Genomic DNA, 15592 nt, shown 5'->3' with positions numbered 1-15592 from the left:
AGGGGTAGAGGGGGGACAGGATGTGCCTGGGAGAGCAGAGCCCTGTGTTTCAGAGCTGCTCATGCTGCTGCTGTAAGGCTTTACATGTGCTTCTCTCACTGCTAACAGAGCAAGCTGCTTGGAACCCTGTGAAACCACTCACCACGGGCATATGCTTCAGAAGTGATGCTGCGAAGCCTCCAGAGGATGAACTGTAACCGAATGCTTACAAGCCAGGAGCACAGTTACAGGGGCAGAAACACCGACTTTGGACAAGTTTCACTTTTCTGCAGTGCTGGAACGTTACTGCTGTTCTAAGAGCCTGTGCTGCAGCTTCAACCCATGGAAACAACAGCAAACCACCACCAGCCACCCCCAGGTAACAGCAAGTGTCAGTCATTGAAGTTTATTTTAAGGAAGCACTCATTTAAGACATCCATGTGTTGGACAACAGGTAAGTGACAACTGTCCCTGTTACAAGCTTTTGAAAGGTACCTGCACCAAAATAGGTGGTGTTTTGCATACATTTAAAACAGTTTAAACCCTCAACTTATATACATAAAGCTCTGTTATTGACTCGTACAAAAACTTCACAGTGGAGAGAGGGCCCTGCAGCCCACACTGGCAAATGCCTTTTCACACCAGGCTTCGCAGAGCAGGGAGGTAGAAGTGTGAAGGTGTCATCCCAGCTGTCCCACAGACCCAGCTCCTGCTCTTTTGCTGTAGGGCAGCCCTTGAAGAAAGGGGTTTTTAACTTAAACCATTACACAGGAACACTGGGTACCAGGCTGGTAGCATAACTCACTGTAACAGGTTTGGGTGCTGGGCTGTACACCTCTTAAAAGCAGGAAGCACTGCTGAAAGACCAAGGGTGGCAGCAGCCTTCCACTGCAGCTGGTCAACAGCACAATGGTTTCTCCATGTCCTGTCAGAGCTCACCTCTCAGCAGCTCTCACCCACAGCTGGTGAAAATACACCTCCAAGAGCCCAACCAGCATCAACCATGAGGATCCCAACTGCAGGAATGCCCTCAGGTAAGGGCCAGCACTGTGTGAGAGCCCACATCTGCCTTGGGGCTGTCACCACTTACTAGCTTCAACCTTCAGGCCACTCGTGACTGGGTGAAGTTCCCACCTCACCTCTGGGCTTCACTGGGATGCTCCTGGAGAGCAGGAATGTGTTGTCTGTGCCACTGTGGGGAGTCCTGCAGCCCTCCTGGGGCCCCGGGGGAGCGTTGTCAGAGCAGCCTGGAGAAGGCAGCAGGGCAAGAGGAATAAAGCAATGTCTTCAGTGAGGACAGAGACAATGGTTAAGAAACAAAACAAGAAAATGGCCTTAACCTGCCCGAGGGGAGACTGAGCTGAGCTCTGAGGCAGAAGCTCTTCCCTGAGGGTGCTGAGGCGCTGGCACAGGGTGCCCAGAGAAACTGTGGCTGCCCCATCCCTGGCAGTGCTCAAGGCCAGGTTGGACACAGGGGCTTGGAGCAGCTGCTCCAGTGGAAGGTGTCCCTGCCCTGGCAGGGGTTGGAGCTGGAGGAGCTTTAAGGTCCCTTCCAACCCAAACATATATGATTCTGTATAGCACTTACCCTTCTCAGACAAGCTGGCTACTGCCAGAGTTAATAAAGGTACAGTACAATCACCCTCACCTTCAGAACCCTTCCACTGTGCCTCTGAAGGCCATGAACATATACCTGTGATAGGCCCAAACCCACAATTCCTGCACAGAGCAGAGCATTACCTGAGGCTTTGTCAGCTTCAGAGCATCCTGTGGAGGTCCCAGGCTCGAGCTCTGGGCTGGGAACAGTGAATCTGAAGCAGTGCTGCTGACGAGGTCATCCAGTGCATCAACCTGGCGCCTCAAGCTGTGAAGGGTGCCCTCGGTTTGCTGCTTCCCTCTGATTAACACTTCCACTTGCTTGGACATGCACTGCCGGAGCCGAGCCTAAAGCAATCATTGCTTCTGTTTATTCCCAGGCAGTGTCATTTTCACGTCTGTATTTAAGAAGGCTGATGACCTTCAAGCCAAGCCCTAGGGAAGGTGGCACTGAGAGTCCCAACCCGTACACAGATAGCAGGGGATTGCAAATGTAATAGTTCTCCCAAGTGAGCAAGCAGCTCCATTTCCAGAGCCTTTGTCATTAACTGCCCAAAGAGAGAGCAACGAGTATGCTCCAGCTGAACTGGGCCACCCCCTGTACTTGTATTGATTGTGGGTGCTCCTGAACTGGCATTAGCCCCATTGCCAATAGACCACAGCATGATGTAAATGAGGGAATCTTGTTGGAATACTCAAAAACCCAATTAACTGTTAATTAAAATTACTCCTCTTGCTACAGCACACAGGTGCCAGGCTCTCGCTTACTGCTCCCACCCAGAGGCACTCAGTAGCTCTGTCGGGGGCCCACAGCTGCTCTGCTGGTGTGGGAGAAGGATCTTCATGTGGGTTATGGGGAGACCTAAGGGAGGAGTTAGTGGGACAGGGAGATGGGATGAGCCACCTTCAGCCGGTCCTCGTGCTGCTGCAGCTTCTCTCGGAGAGCCTCCCCACGCCACTGTTCATCCTGTTGGGAACAAGCACGTTCAGGAATGAGCACGACAGCTCCAGGTACCACAGAGCAGCAAGAGCTGCACACGGGCAGCAGATACTTCCTGAAAGTGCTTTACCATTAAGAAGACTTTAGACAGGTTCAGCTTCTCCTCCAGTGAGAAAAGTCTCTTGTCAGCAGCAGCAAACAGACCCTCTGAGGTGTCGCATTCATGCTGCAGCCTTCCCTCTGCTTCAGAAGAGGCTTCTGAATTGTCCAATGGTTCTAGAGAAGATGGGCTTGAAGATTTAAACCCTGCCCTGATTTCATCTTCAACCTCCAGTTTAAGTAATGCTGCTGCATTCTCCATCTCTCTTTGTCTGTCTTCCAGGTCTTGAGCTTTCACCTACGCCACAGAACAGCATCACCACTGTGGTTTACAAACACATTTATAAAGGACTTAGAAACAATTTATAAAGGCTTTATTAAAGTACAGGAGTCAGATAACATGTGGTCACCTTTTTATACTAAAGTATCAAAAGAAGCAACTGCTGGCCCAGGCTGGCACTAACAAGTTGTAAGTGCCATTGGTACCAGTTGTGATTTGTGTAAGTTATTACTCCAGTTATGCCAAGTTCCTATAACCAAACCCTAATGTAAGCAGGAGCAGGAGTCCTAATACCTGGCTGAAGCCAACTGTGATACAGCAGAGAGGAGGAGAATCAAAACCAGTACACTATAAACTTGTGTGACAAGCAGGCTTTCCCTCAAACCCACCTGTACTCGGCTACTCAGTTATACCTGGGACTGGAGATCCCTGTAGTCCCATTGGATCTGGTCAAGGTCCGTAGTAAGGCGCTTGGCTCGCTCCCAGTTGCCATGTGCTATTTGTTCAGCAGTTGCTGCATCACTCTGCAAACAGTTGTTTTCATGCTTTTGTTCCTAGGAAAATGCAGAAAGATCTTTTTACTGTGAGCATCCACCAGAGCACACTGAGGCAGGAGAACCCACAGAACACAACTTGAAGTTGGGGGATAGAAACAGCATTAAATAGAAGTAACCAGAGGTGATTCTGCAGCACAATCTAGAAACACCCGAGTGTGGTTGCCCTGAGTTCTGTCTAGTCATGAAGTTAACGCATCACTTTGTTCCTCCTATGATAAAATGGGTGTTCTATCATTTTGCTGTTTAAAAACAACCCGAATGCCCATTCTCCCTGAGCCAGGACTTACCTGCAGTCTTCTTTCAAACTGCATCCTTTGCATTTGCATTGCTTCTTTCAGACTCAAGATTTTCTTCCCTGCCTTTCTCCTCTCTGATGCTACCTGATCTTGGAGATGGTTCAGCTCAGACCTGGAGACCTCCAGTTCTTTCTGCAGAGACTGTATTTCTCTGGTTTTTTGTTGCAATTGAAATTCGTTTTCTGCGAGCTGATGTTCTGCAATGAACATTGTTAAAAACAATCCTCATTAGCAGAGATGTTCAGTATCTTGACATCATATCAGACATGTCTGAGACACACAATCTGCTGAGCAGCAGTGGTACAAACACTGACACAAGGCGAGAGGGGACACAACAGGGCTGGCTTTAGTATTTCTGTTCTCTGACCAAGATCAGGAGTCAATCCATGTGCTCCATTAGAAACCAAGTGAGATTACACAAATACCTGTTGGTTTCATTACGTTCAGAGCCCCTGGATGGTAACAATTTACTTGTGCAATGACTCTTACTGCTTTTCCTGACAGCTTCTTCAAGTCCTGCACATCGGGACTCCTCCTTTTCCAGCAGCCCGAGGTTCTCCTCTGCCAGCCGGACTTTTGCTATTGCCTGCTCCAGTTTCACTTGGTGCTGTGTCAGCTCCTTTTCCAGCAGGATTTTCTGATCCTTCACTTTAGCAGTACATTCTTCCAGCTTCTTCCCTTCACGCTCTGAGTTTTGCTTGAGGCGATGAAGAATCTGCCAACAAAAACAGCACCTCACTAGTACCAGCTCCATGAAAACCGATACCATCACCAAAAGATGTTACAGAAGCAGAAGCAGCTTAAATTGGGAAGCACTGTAGTTGAACATTCCCTCCTGACAAGTTTTATGTTTCTCTTGCCTTTCTTATTTATATAGCTCCCTCAGTTCTTCTTTTGGTTGATGCTTTGTTGAAACTGCTCAGCCAGCTTCAGTTAATTTTACTACAGGAATATATGATCAAGCCCAACTTTTCATCAACAGCTGATGGGCTTTGCACAGAAATACCATAGGAGAGAAAATAAAAGCTTGTGGCCAATAGTGATCCACTCAAAACCAAAAGAAAACTTCAGGGTAAAGCAGCCCTGAACTTCCTTCTGCCTAGTTTTGGCATTAGGGAACACAGCTGGAGTTGAACTGGGATTAGTTTCAGTTGCAGTCCACTGTATTATTGCAGGTACTGTCCATAGCCTCCTCATCTCACAAGAGAAATCAACAGCATGAGAAGCTCTCTGAACTGTATACATGCAGCTGCTGCATCCTGGCTGCTGACAGAAGCGAGTTACAAAGACTCCATCCTAATCCATCTCCTCACCAGCAGCCAAGACACAACATTGCAGGGCCTTCACCCTGCCCTTCCTGCACTCCATGGACACTGCTGACTGCACAGCAGTCTTGGTATCAGTGTGACCCTGCCCAGAAGGAAGACAAGGTCCTTCCTTGGGACACCCTAGTTTTCACTAAAGCATAACTGAATGTTGAAGCTTTTTGTTTGCTGCTATTCCTCTGCAAATGAGGCTTCATGTTTCTTAAAGCACTGCTGTTATTTGTAAACTGCCTGGTTTTAGAGGTCAGGAGAAAGAGACAAGTCAGCAGGGCCATTACCGCTTCTTGTTTGGTTAGTTCTATTTCCTTCTCTTCAATCTCCTTCTGGAGCTGCTGCAATTGGGTCTCCCTCTTTTTCTGTCTCTCTTGGCAATCCTTACGTTTCCTTACATACTGCAGGATATCTTCTTTCAGGGTTGCCTGCTCTCTAAGCAACTCATCCTGATGCCTTGTGTTAGTTTTCAAGTCCTGCAATATAAAGACATAAAATCAGGTGACAAAACTAGCTGGGAAGAGTAACAGCTCTGGCTAAAAGGCTTGCATTGACAGAATATAACAGATAACCCCTAATCCCAGTGCAGATTACTGTCCATTTAAACCAGCTACGGAGAGAATTAGCACAATAGGACCCACACAGAAGATGCTGCTTATTTGGGGAGGGGTTAAAGTATCTTCTCCCTCCTTCCTGCACACCAATACATGAAAAGAAGTACATAATCACTAAAACTAACCTGTTCTGCTTGTTGAAGCTGTTGCCTGCAGTCAGTTAATTCTCCTTTCAGTGTTTCCAGTTGTTCTGTTTTATCTATAAAAATATTTGGTGACAGAGATTTCCATCAGCAAAGTGCAGTAAATGCCCAGGCAGGGAGATCAGCTCAGAAAGGAGGAATGGAAAATAGAGAAACGATTCTGCCTGTAGATATCTGAGCATGTTGGATAGATTTAATATCATTCAGTATAGTCAAAGTGTGTCTTTTAACACAGTTTCTCTTAAAATGTATTACAGCTTAAAACCAGAAGTTGATCTTTACCTTGAAGATCCTTCTGTGCAGCAGTAATGTCTGCAGACAGTGATTTTTTCTGTTTGTTCAGCAGATCCACCTCCTGCTGCAGGTTCTTAACATCCGATTCCATTTGTTCTACACTGGACAATGCAGTCCTGCTGCTCTCTTCAGTAGCAGCCAAGTCTCTGTAAAATGTGAACACATGCTCTTGGTTTGTTGGAAGCACTTGGTGAGCACTCCAGAAACCAGCTGCATTTCAGTAGTTCTCTCAGCTCAAGCAGACACTACCTGGTAGTCACAGTGAGACAACTTTCCTGTTCCAAGTCCCAACATCCTGCTTTTCATAACACTTCTCACTGCACTGCCATGGCATAACAAATGCTGTTGCACTCATCAGCTCCATGGCTGAGTATCTGCTGTAAGTCTGCTGTAGACATGCTTAAAATAAAACCTCCACAGCATACAAGAAAACAGCACATTCTGTACAATTGGGCACCTCAAAGTTATAGCTTTAGCTTTAATTATGATAGACATTCAAGGCACTTCCCATCCCTTCTGAGCTTTGCAGCAAAAAATATTCCCCCACCTTCTGGTTTGTGACAACTTCTTTTCCAAACCGTGACACTCTTCCTCCAGCTTTTCCTTTTCTTTATGCAGAGCCTCAATGCTGTTTTGCAGAGTGCGCATTTGAGAAACCAGATGTTCATTTTCCTGACGGTCTTTCTCGAGCAGTTGTTCCTGCCAAGCTACTTCCCCTTGCTGACACTGGAATAATCTCTGCATATTCTCCAGTTTTAACTTCTCCTACAAAAGAAGGCACGGAGAACAACACATAAGGTCAAGAACTAGAACAAGTTAACAACATCTGTAGCTGCAGCAGTTTAAAACCTTTCATTCACAGAGATGACAAACAGGCTTGAGTACCCTCTGGAACTACTGCGTTGTAAGTGCTTTAAATGCCAGATTAATTTCAGTGTATTTATGATAAAGGTTATGGTGAGTATGAGCAGGAGGACTGGGAGACAGGGATCCAATTCTTTGTTCAATCCTCATTTAAACATTATTTTCTCCCACCCGTAAGAGTAGCATATCCCTTTATGGCAGGGGTTTTGAAAGAATGGCTGCAAGATGCTCAGGCAATGTAGCAAGATGACCACTGTAAAGTGGAGTAATATTCCCTTCTCTTCCTGTTCTTCACAGGGAGAGCACAAAGGGAAGAGATAAAGTCATTTAGAAGTAAAAGCAGCAGGTACTATTTGCTTATATAAGCTTATAAACACTCTCTGGACAAGCACATTAGTCCTTCTGAAATTGCACAACTGAGTAAAGAAAGGCTATCCCTGACTCTGAGCTAACAATCCTGTAGCTACTGAGAGCTCTCTCCACCCACTGGTAGCAAAGCTCAATGTCAGTCTTTTAATCATCAAAAAGAGAAGAGACTAGCTGGGCTAAAATACCTTTTAATGGTAAAGAATATCATCCAGCTGAGTTAGTAACAGTTTTCCATATGTACTCCGTGCAAGTGAGGACACGGATAGAATCCAGATGAAAAGACTTTGCAAGCTAATGCTAAAAAAATAGTATTCATCATTCCACAGCCACAAAAGAGCCTTCTGCCTTTTTGTTCTTTCTCCCTCATATGCACTAAAAAAATCACAGTATTTTAAAGGGCCTAAGCAGACTTTTCTGTGATAAGCTGAAATCAGATTAGAAACTGACTGATTTAGAAGTGTAGGGACTCTTGTTATCCAGAACAGATCCACAGAATATGCAGAACTCTTCTTCCACTGACAAGTTGAGCTACACAAGAAATACTTACTTCTAGAACTGCAACTTGAGTCTTTTCTAGCTCATTGACCTTTTGGTCATGTTGTAGTTTCAAGCCTCGAAGTTCATTGTTTTCAAGCTCCAGCATTTCCAGAACATGTTTCAGTTCTAGTAAAGGTAAGAGAAATAAAAGGTTATTACAAGCACATCAAATGTATTCTATTTGCAAAGCAGGCACCAAGGAACTATCAAGGGACTGCTACCATCCCTGTCAGAACTCTGCATGTTTTCAATTGCTGTGTTAGTCACACCAGGTATTACATCTGATGCTGTTCTACCAGCAAGTTGCTGGTAGGTCTCCTGCTTTTCCTATTCCTTAGGGAGTTTGTGTGGGACAGAGTATGTGGTTGATTAACAATGAGAAGGTATTCCAGAAAAAATACACAAGCTGCAAACTGCTGCTGCTTGTACTTCCCACAATCCAACAGGATGTAACTGCATGGAAGGAGGTTTCTACACTTCCCCACACATCCCAGTGTCTAATTCTTCTTCCATGAATGCAGCACTATGAGTTGATGCCTCCTGACCACACAGGGCTCGAGTGTGAACTTCACTGATCAGTCCTGACAACAGATTTGTTCACGCTTCTCTGGCATGAAGAACTCCCACCCCAAGCACAAAGCAGGACAAGGCTTGAGCAAATGGCATCTACCAGCGCTGTGTGAACTATGGAAATCACAGTGGTTTAGAAGGAGCAAGGAAGAGAACACTGCAGTGATGTTACAACCAGAAGCTCAGAGTATTTCTTTCCAGTCTGCACAAAACAGTGTCTAATAGGGCCAGGGACTTACCCATCTTATGCTTGGTAACTTGCCCAAGTACTCCTTGAAGATTTTCTTCCTCGTTTCCAATATCCTTTCTTATGAAGGAAAGCTGTGCTCTTTTCTCATTAATCTGCACATCCAGTTCTTCCCTCTCAACGTGAAGCTTTTCCAGAAGCAGTTTTATTTCCTGTGGAAACAGATCAGTGTCACAAGGAATGTCATTATTTGCCATTTTAAATAAAGTTTTCCTTTAAAAAGAGGTTTATAAAATAAAAGTCTGTCAGCAATATTCTCGTCAATTTAATCCACAGTTCATAGTTACAGTTAATGTGTAAGCAAACAAAAGATACATAATATTTAGGTTAAAGTCCTGCTCATTGACTATTTACAGTAACCTTGCAAACATTTTGATCTCCAAGCGTGACCATAACACTTCATTTGCTGGAAACTTTATGGGATGTTTCTGATACTTCTTTTGCTGCTCCACAGAGATACAATGAACTGAGAAGTCCTTTAGAAAAGTTACCTGTATTTGGCGTAGTTTTTCATTTGCTTCAGTCTCTCCATCTCGAAGAGCTTCTTTGAGGTCACCTTTCTTTTGAGAAATACAGTCCTGAAGGACATGGAGCTCTTCTCTTCTTTGCTTTAACTGTTCCTCCAGAAACAAGAGCTCTTGCTGCTGAGCAGTGATCTACAATGTAGGAGTTAAACAGAAGAAGCATCTGGAGGCTGTTATTTCTGTAGCTACACACATCACAAGAACAACTGTGGTGCACTGTTCCCTGCCAGAGGTTTACTTGAACTGCATAATATGTAAGGATCCCATCAATAAGCCTCATTTGCTAAAGCTGTATAATAAAGCCAATACTAAAAACTAAGTTCTGAGCTGGGCAGCACAGTCCTGTACCTCAGAGAGTTAATTTTCTTATTCTAAAATGCAGTGAGGATTGTCACAGAGAACTAACTCTGCAGCAATGGTTATGCAGAAATGCCAGTGAGATCAGCAGCATATTTATGACACAAAACAAGGAGAACTCAAATTATCAACATTAAAATAAATGTAAGAATTAAATTCTTCAGATAAGGCAGTTCAGAACTTAAGACTCTTCTCAGCTGTTACCACAAACAAAACTGAAAGTCCAGTTAGTCAAGATGAGCCTTACCTGATCTTTCACTCTTCCCAGTTCAGTTTTCTTGCCCTGAAGAAGGGTTTCTACTTCTGTAAGGATCTGGAGGTGATGTCCTTCGTTACCTTCTGCAACTTGAATATCTCCTTGAAGCTTCTGAAGACTGACAGTGAGAATAAAAACATGACTCAGAAGAAACAAAAATACCTTAGGCAGTAATTGGAGGAGAATATCTTTATTTTATCTAATACAGTTTATGGTAAATGAAGAATGCTCACCTCTCAGTTAGTATTTCTATCTTCTGGTTTAATGACTGGAACTCAGAGTGTCTTGCAGTCACCATTCTGTCGATTTCCTTCAAAATACTTTCTTGTTCCCTCTTATGCTGTTCTAAATCTCTTGTATCTGCCTGTAATAACCTAAAGAAGCATTTATGCCTTTTTGTGGTAACATTTTAACAGCTCTCCCTATCCACAGGCACCATCTTGATATTTGAAAGAATCTTGTTCTTTTCCTCCCCATTCGACACCAATTCACAAGAGCAGTGTAAATGTACCTTAACTGCTGGTCTGCTTTCACAAGTTTAGTGGCCATTTCCTGAGCCCTTCTCTCCAGCTCTTTTGCCTCAGCTTCAGTACAGGACAAATGCTGTTTGGCATGATTGTACTTCTGCATAGTGTCTTTAGTCTAGAGCAAAAAATGAAGATTATTGAGACAATACACTCCCATCTTATGCTTTCCACATCCATAACTTGCAGGTTAGCCATCTAAAGATGACCTCCTCCTGGCCTGGACACTCCATCTGAGCTTTGTCCCTCTCCATAACAAAGTAGGATCTTTTCTCCTCTCTTGTCTAGAGCAGAAAAACTTCCTCCTCTTTGGCAAAGACTGAAACCTTTTAGCATAGGTTATCCAACAACTTATTTTCATACAGAAGCATTTTAAAAGGCTTCAGATTATCCAAGTGAAAATAAACTGCTTAAACAAACAAAAATCCTCTGCTTAAAACAATCTTAACCCAACATGCAAATTCTTCTGCACTTTAGAGTTATGGTTTTACTTACTTTCCCTTGTGTGCTCTCAAGTTCCACTTCAGCTTCTGAGAGTAGCCTGTCTGCTTCTCTAAGCTCTGCTCGTCGCTTCAGAAGGGTTTTCTCTATGCATTCAATTTCATCTGCAATATCTTCATGATGTTTCAGAGTCTTTTCTAACTGCAGTTCTGCAATAAGGTTGTCTGTGTACCCTTCAATAAAGTCCCTACAAGGTCAGCAAGAAAGGCATGGAATTAAAATACAAAATACCACAGGCACAGTGCCTCTTGGAAATGCCAGTCCCTTTACATTAACTGTAAATGAATCAAAATTGACTTATATTGGGGAAAAAAGGTATTTCCATGTGGCTACTTGAAATGCATTCCAGGGCAATGTTCTTACTTGCGTTTATTATGTTTCTGAGCTGCTTGTTGTAGCCCTGCTACTTCACATTCCAACTCTTCCCTTTCATGCAGAAGTTTCTCAACATTTTGAAGCAATCTTTCCATCTCTTTATTGTATTTATGCTCTGCTGCTTCTGACCATTTATCTTTGTATTTCCGAGTCTTTAAGTAATAAACAGTGTCTTCTAGCCTTGAGACTTCACTCTCCTACATACAGGAAAAAGAACAACAAAATTAAGACCTATTTTCTAATTCGGTCCTCAGACACAGCAGCAGCTACAGAGAGAAAAAAACAGACTATTAGCATGGAAGGTAGAGAGTTCTCATCAGCAAATTCACTCAGATCCATAACCTTCCCAGCAGGGACTTTTTTATTATAAACTGGACTGATGTAACTTGTGAAAATGAGAGCTTTGGATTCTGCATTTCTATTTTTTAGAGAAAGTGTATGTTAAAAGATATATCTCATCCATTTATAAGTCTGCTGCCTGTTGTTAATCCTGCAGCTCACAGCTCTGTATCTTACCAAATCGTGGTGTTCAGGCACATTGCAGTGAAGCACTCCAACGGGAATGAGTGGCACAGTGAAGGTTGGAGGAAGAGGGCCATAAACAACCTGAGCTCCCACAGGAGGTGGTCCATAGATAACAGATCCAGGAGTGACTGAGCTTCCACTTGCCGCTGCAGGAGGAGGGCCATAGACCACAGTTCCCTGAGGTACAGGGGCACCATCTGGAAGGACTGTGTAAATAACTGCACCAGGGGGTGGTACAAAGGGGGGGTCATTAGGAACACGAGTTTCTTCCTTTCCTTCACTTTCTTCTTTTGCTCTTTTATCTTTTAAGAAAGAAAAAAAAAATCAATTTTCCAGTATAATATATTCTTCAAATGCACATTTAAAATTTTAAAAAATTTAAATAAATTAAATAAAAAATTAAAAAAATAAATATGCTTGAACTGACTAATCAGTTCAAAGATAATAAACATTTGCAATTCACACATGCACATAAAAGAATGAACTCTGAGCAAACCCACCTTTAGTTTGCTCCTAAATATTCTGAGCCATGAGCCTTGACTTACCTTGACCTGAATTTGTTTTGTGCAACCTGCTTCTGAGTGGCGAATAAACCCAACATCCTCCTTGGCTGGGCAAGTCTTCCTTCCTGCAGTGCCCGTCCTCACCACACCCCCTCCTGGGTGGGGATGTGCCACAGCACAGTAAACAAACTCCAGAGTCTTTTGTGCTGTGGGAAGCAGGAGTTGAAGCCTAAGGAAGAAACCAGGATGTGTTAATTTCAAAATGACAAATCATGTGCATTAACTGTTGTACATATTTAAAGCTGATTTTTGAGGAACAGGCTGAACACACTCTGCTTTCTTTCACTTCCAAGCATGATGCTACTTTAAAAGAAAGCACTAAATAGATTTTAACAATATTTCTCTTAAATGCAGACAAATACTGTTTTGCAAGAAATATTTGTCTGTAATGTCCCCTTTCAACTTTAACCTAAGTGAATTTACAGTGCTGCATTTTGAACAGTTTGATGTGCACTAGATCCCTACCACTACACAGTAATAAGCTTTTCAGGGAACCTTGTGCTGTGTTTCAGTATTTCTCTTATATGCCAGATCGTGGGTTTTTTCCTGAACTTTCTCCTGTATCTATCAAGCTTATAATGGACTTTCTTATATCAAATAACTTTCCACATCATAGGATTTTTCTGACCTGTGATGATGGCATGTAATACCAGTATCCCCTTCTTTTCAGTGGATCTGCCATGCTGGTGATGTAATCGTTCTGGTGTGAAAGCACATTTTTGAGTGCTGCAATTTCATCTTGTAAATTATCAATTTCATCTTTGTTACCTGTAAATTAATCACAATTTTATAGGCATGTAAAGCAAAAAGCAAGTCAGAAATACTGCATTCAGTTTTTTCCCTCTTTGTTATCCTGTTAATCTGAAGCAATATTGAAAACCTGAATTGCCAGGGAAACAAACCAAACGCTGTTATGAAGTGATGTAGCTACACACTGCCTCTTGCAAGTTTGTCATTTTAAGACTGTAGGAATACAAGTTCATAGACAGGTAACTGATGCTCATCTTTTCCTTACATACAGATGTCTGACAACGTTCTAGAGCAGTATAAACTGAATGCAGGGTTCAATTAGTGTTTTCTAAATAGCTGTAAAAAGCATTATTAATACAAACTAATGTAAATTAACACACTGTCATTCCAGTTTTCAAACTGAGGAAAACCTTCACTTTATTTCCAAAGCTGACATGGCAGGTCAAGTGGCAAACCCAGAAACCTGGGAATGCTCGTGCCACTGCTGGTCTTCAGCCATCCTTTTCCTCCATTCTTCATATCTGAAGAAGCAAAGACCCACACACACACTTCATGTAACTGCACTTTGCTGTTTGCTTCATATACAGAGAATCCACTGAACCACAGTGATTTAATGACTGCACGTATTTTGTACACAGGAAGGCATCCTGAACAGTTTGTTCTAGAATAAACTTCCAGAGCTCTCAACATCTGCTCAGATCAAACAGTGAGAAATACAGAGAAAAATGTGAAGGCTTCTCCATTCATGCTTATCCACAAGAAGTGGAGAGAAAAGAGAGTTTACCTGTGCCAATACTATCCAACATCCATCTTAAACGGTCTATTTCTGCTCTTTGTTGCTCCATAGCTTCATTTAATTTATCAATCTCAAACTTCCGAGTCCTTGATGTGACAGTGTTCTCACCAGCTTTCTCCATTTCACGCTGCAACTATTTAAAGTGTAAGCTTAAATCAAAGCAAAGCACTTCAGTTTGAATCGCACTGCTCTAAAGCTTTTTTAAACATGCCCATTCATCCCTACAAAAAATACTCATGCAGTAAAATGCATGCATTTTATCCTTGCCATATAACACAGAGCAAACATTACTGCAACCTACTTGTTCTTCCTTCTCTTTGAGGAGCTGCTGTAACAGTTCTATTTCAGCTTCTGCCCTGGCAAGGTCCTGGGCTGCACGAGCTGCCTCGGCACAGAACTCTTCGGCTTCCTCAATCTCCTGGAATTGAAATGTTAGTTTGAGCTCTAGTTTGCAAGAACCCTTCACAAGCTTGCAGGTGTCTCATGCAGCTTTGGGAGAAGCTGACTAATATGAAACGTTAGCACCTGTGTGTTCTGAAATGCCAGAAACTGGCAAAGTGTATGTAAAATAATGTTTCTTCTTTAACTTTACAGTATTTCTACAGAGATGTTCATATGTAGCCAAAAATGGTTCTCAGTTTAAGAACCTGAAGTAGTCCTTCTATTTCTACAGAAGTAGAACTTTTGTAGTCCTTTCTTTTGCTCTTCTCCCTATCTAAAAATGCATTTATCTATTGTCCTTCAGTTAATAAGATTGATCTTGCCTCTTCTTCAGCTTCTTACACACAGTGAGAATGCCTGTCCATACACAGATTTACTCAGGTGTTCATCTATGTTTCAAGATGAGACTGTTGAAAGCCAGAGCGCCTGTGCAGCAAGACAATTCAGACCCAAGTCTTGAAGCTCAGTTTAGAAGACAACACCAGGACTGCTCCCATTCTGATGGCATTAGAAAGCACTTCTCACATATAGGCAATTAATAATTAGTGTCGACTTACCTCAGCTCGCTCCTGATTAATTCTAAGCACAGTCCCATGAAGAGCCTTTAGCTGATTTTTAGCACTGGAGAGCTCTGTGGCTGCCAGTTTATCTGATGCGATTATTGCTCTCTTCAATTCCTTCAGTTCCTTATCCAGACTGACAAACTGCATTTGTGCCCTGGCATCTTCTAGCTTTTTCTGAAACCAGAAAACAAAAGGAGTTGTAAGGTTTAAGTAAAAAGCAGCATGGAAGAAAAGCTTTCTATTGGGATGACATTTCACCACCACCACATATCCCATTTTGTACTATATGCATGTAAGTAACAGAAAAAAAACCCTAAAGCATGGACAGCCAATAACATTTAAGGAAAAGAAAGCTTTTATATTTAACCTCTATGTTGCTTCCTGTATTTGATCTTAGAAAGCAAAACAATTCAGAAGGCTTTGAATCTTTTTTATCCTGAGCAGTCAGACACGGTGCATGAACCTTATTCATTCTTACCCTTTTCTCCAAATCTTCCAGCTGAGCAAGAATAGTTTCTTTCTCTTCATCTGCCTCTTGGAGCTGTTGATCAGCAAGGCCCTGAATTTCTTCCATGCTCTTTATTTTTTCCTGCAAATGTTGAACTTCATTCTCTAACTGATGGACCTTGTTCTTATTCTGCCTGTTTTCAGCTTTAACCTACAAATGAAATAAGTTAGAATGGGTAGCCAGGAAGATTTCTTTCCCCCCACCTATC

The 15592-nt window shown here is 42.7% G+C and overlaps 1 protein-coding gene across 1 annotated transcript in view; it reads right to left on the bottom strand.

The window, feature by feature from the left end:
• Nucleotides 1-369: 369 nt before the first annotated feature.
• The window catches only part of CNTRL (centriolin), a 29397-nt gene continuing 14174 nt past the window's right edge, over nt 370-15592 (bottom strand). Inside the window, exons 17-42 of the mRNA XM_034067858.1 lie at nt 15355-15534; nt 14871-15050; nt 14174-14290; nt 13861-14005; nt 12955-13094; nt 12309-12495; nt 11755-12065; nt 11227-11435; nt 10858-11050; nt 10350-10480; nt 10072-10212; nt 9830-9956; nt 9193-9357; nt 8694-8853; nt 7895-8010; nt 6662-6879; nt 6103-6260; nt 5803-5876; nt 5351-5539; nt 4237-4462; nt 3739-3944; nt 3308-3448; nt 2646-2912; nt 2480-2542; nt 1720-1923; nt 370-1226 (exon numbers count right to left, since the gene is read on the bottom strand). Of these exons, the coding sequence (XP_033923749.1) occupies nt 1128-1226; nt 1720-1923; nt 2480-2542; nt 2646-2912; nt 3308-3448; nt 3739-3944; nt 4237-4462; nt 5351-5539; nt 5803-5876; nt 6103-6260; nt 6662-6879; nt 7895-8010; nt 8694-8853; nt 9193-9357; nt 9830-9956; nt 10072-10212; nt 10350-10480; nt 10858-11050; nt 11227-11435; nt 11755-12065; nt 12309-12495; nt 12955-13094; nt 13861-14005; nt 14174-14290; nt 14871-15050; nt 15355-15534 (4347 nt within the window). The 3' untranslated portion in view covers nt 370-1127. The remainder of the gene's footprint in view (nt 1227-1719; nt 1924-2479; nt 2543-2645; nt 2913-3307; nt 3449-3738; nt 3945-4236; nt 4463-5350; nt 5540-5802; nt 5877-6102; nt 6261-6661; nt 6880-7894; nt 8011-8693; nt 8854-9192; nt 9358-9829; nt 9957-10071; nt 10213-10349; nt 10481-10857; nt 11051-11226; nt 11436-11754; nt 12066-12308; nt 12496-12954; nt 13095-13860; nt 14006-14173; nt 14291-14870; nt 15051-15354; nt 15535-15592) is intronic.

The sequence above is a fragment of the Melopsittacus undulatus genome, chromosome 11 (assembly GCF_012275295.1).
Source record: "Melopsittacus undulatus isolate bMelUnd1 chromosome 11, bMelUnd1.mat.Z, whole genome shotgun sequence".
Taxonomy (NCBI): Eukaryota; Metazoa; Chordata; class Aves; order Psittaciformes; family Psittaculidae; genus Melopsittacus; species Melopsittacus undulatus.
This window is presented reverse-complemented; position numbering and strand designations above follow the sequence as displayed.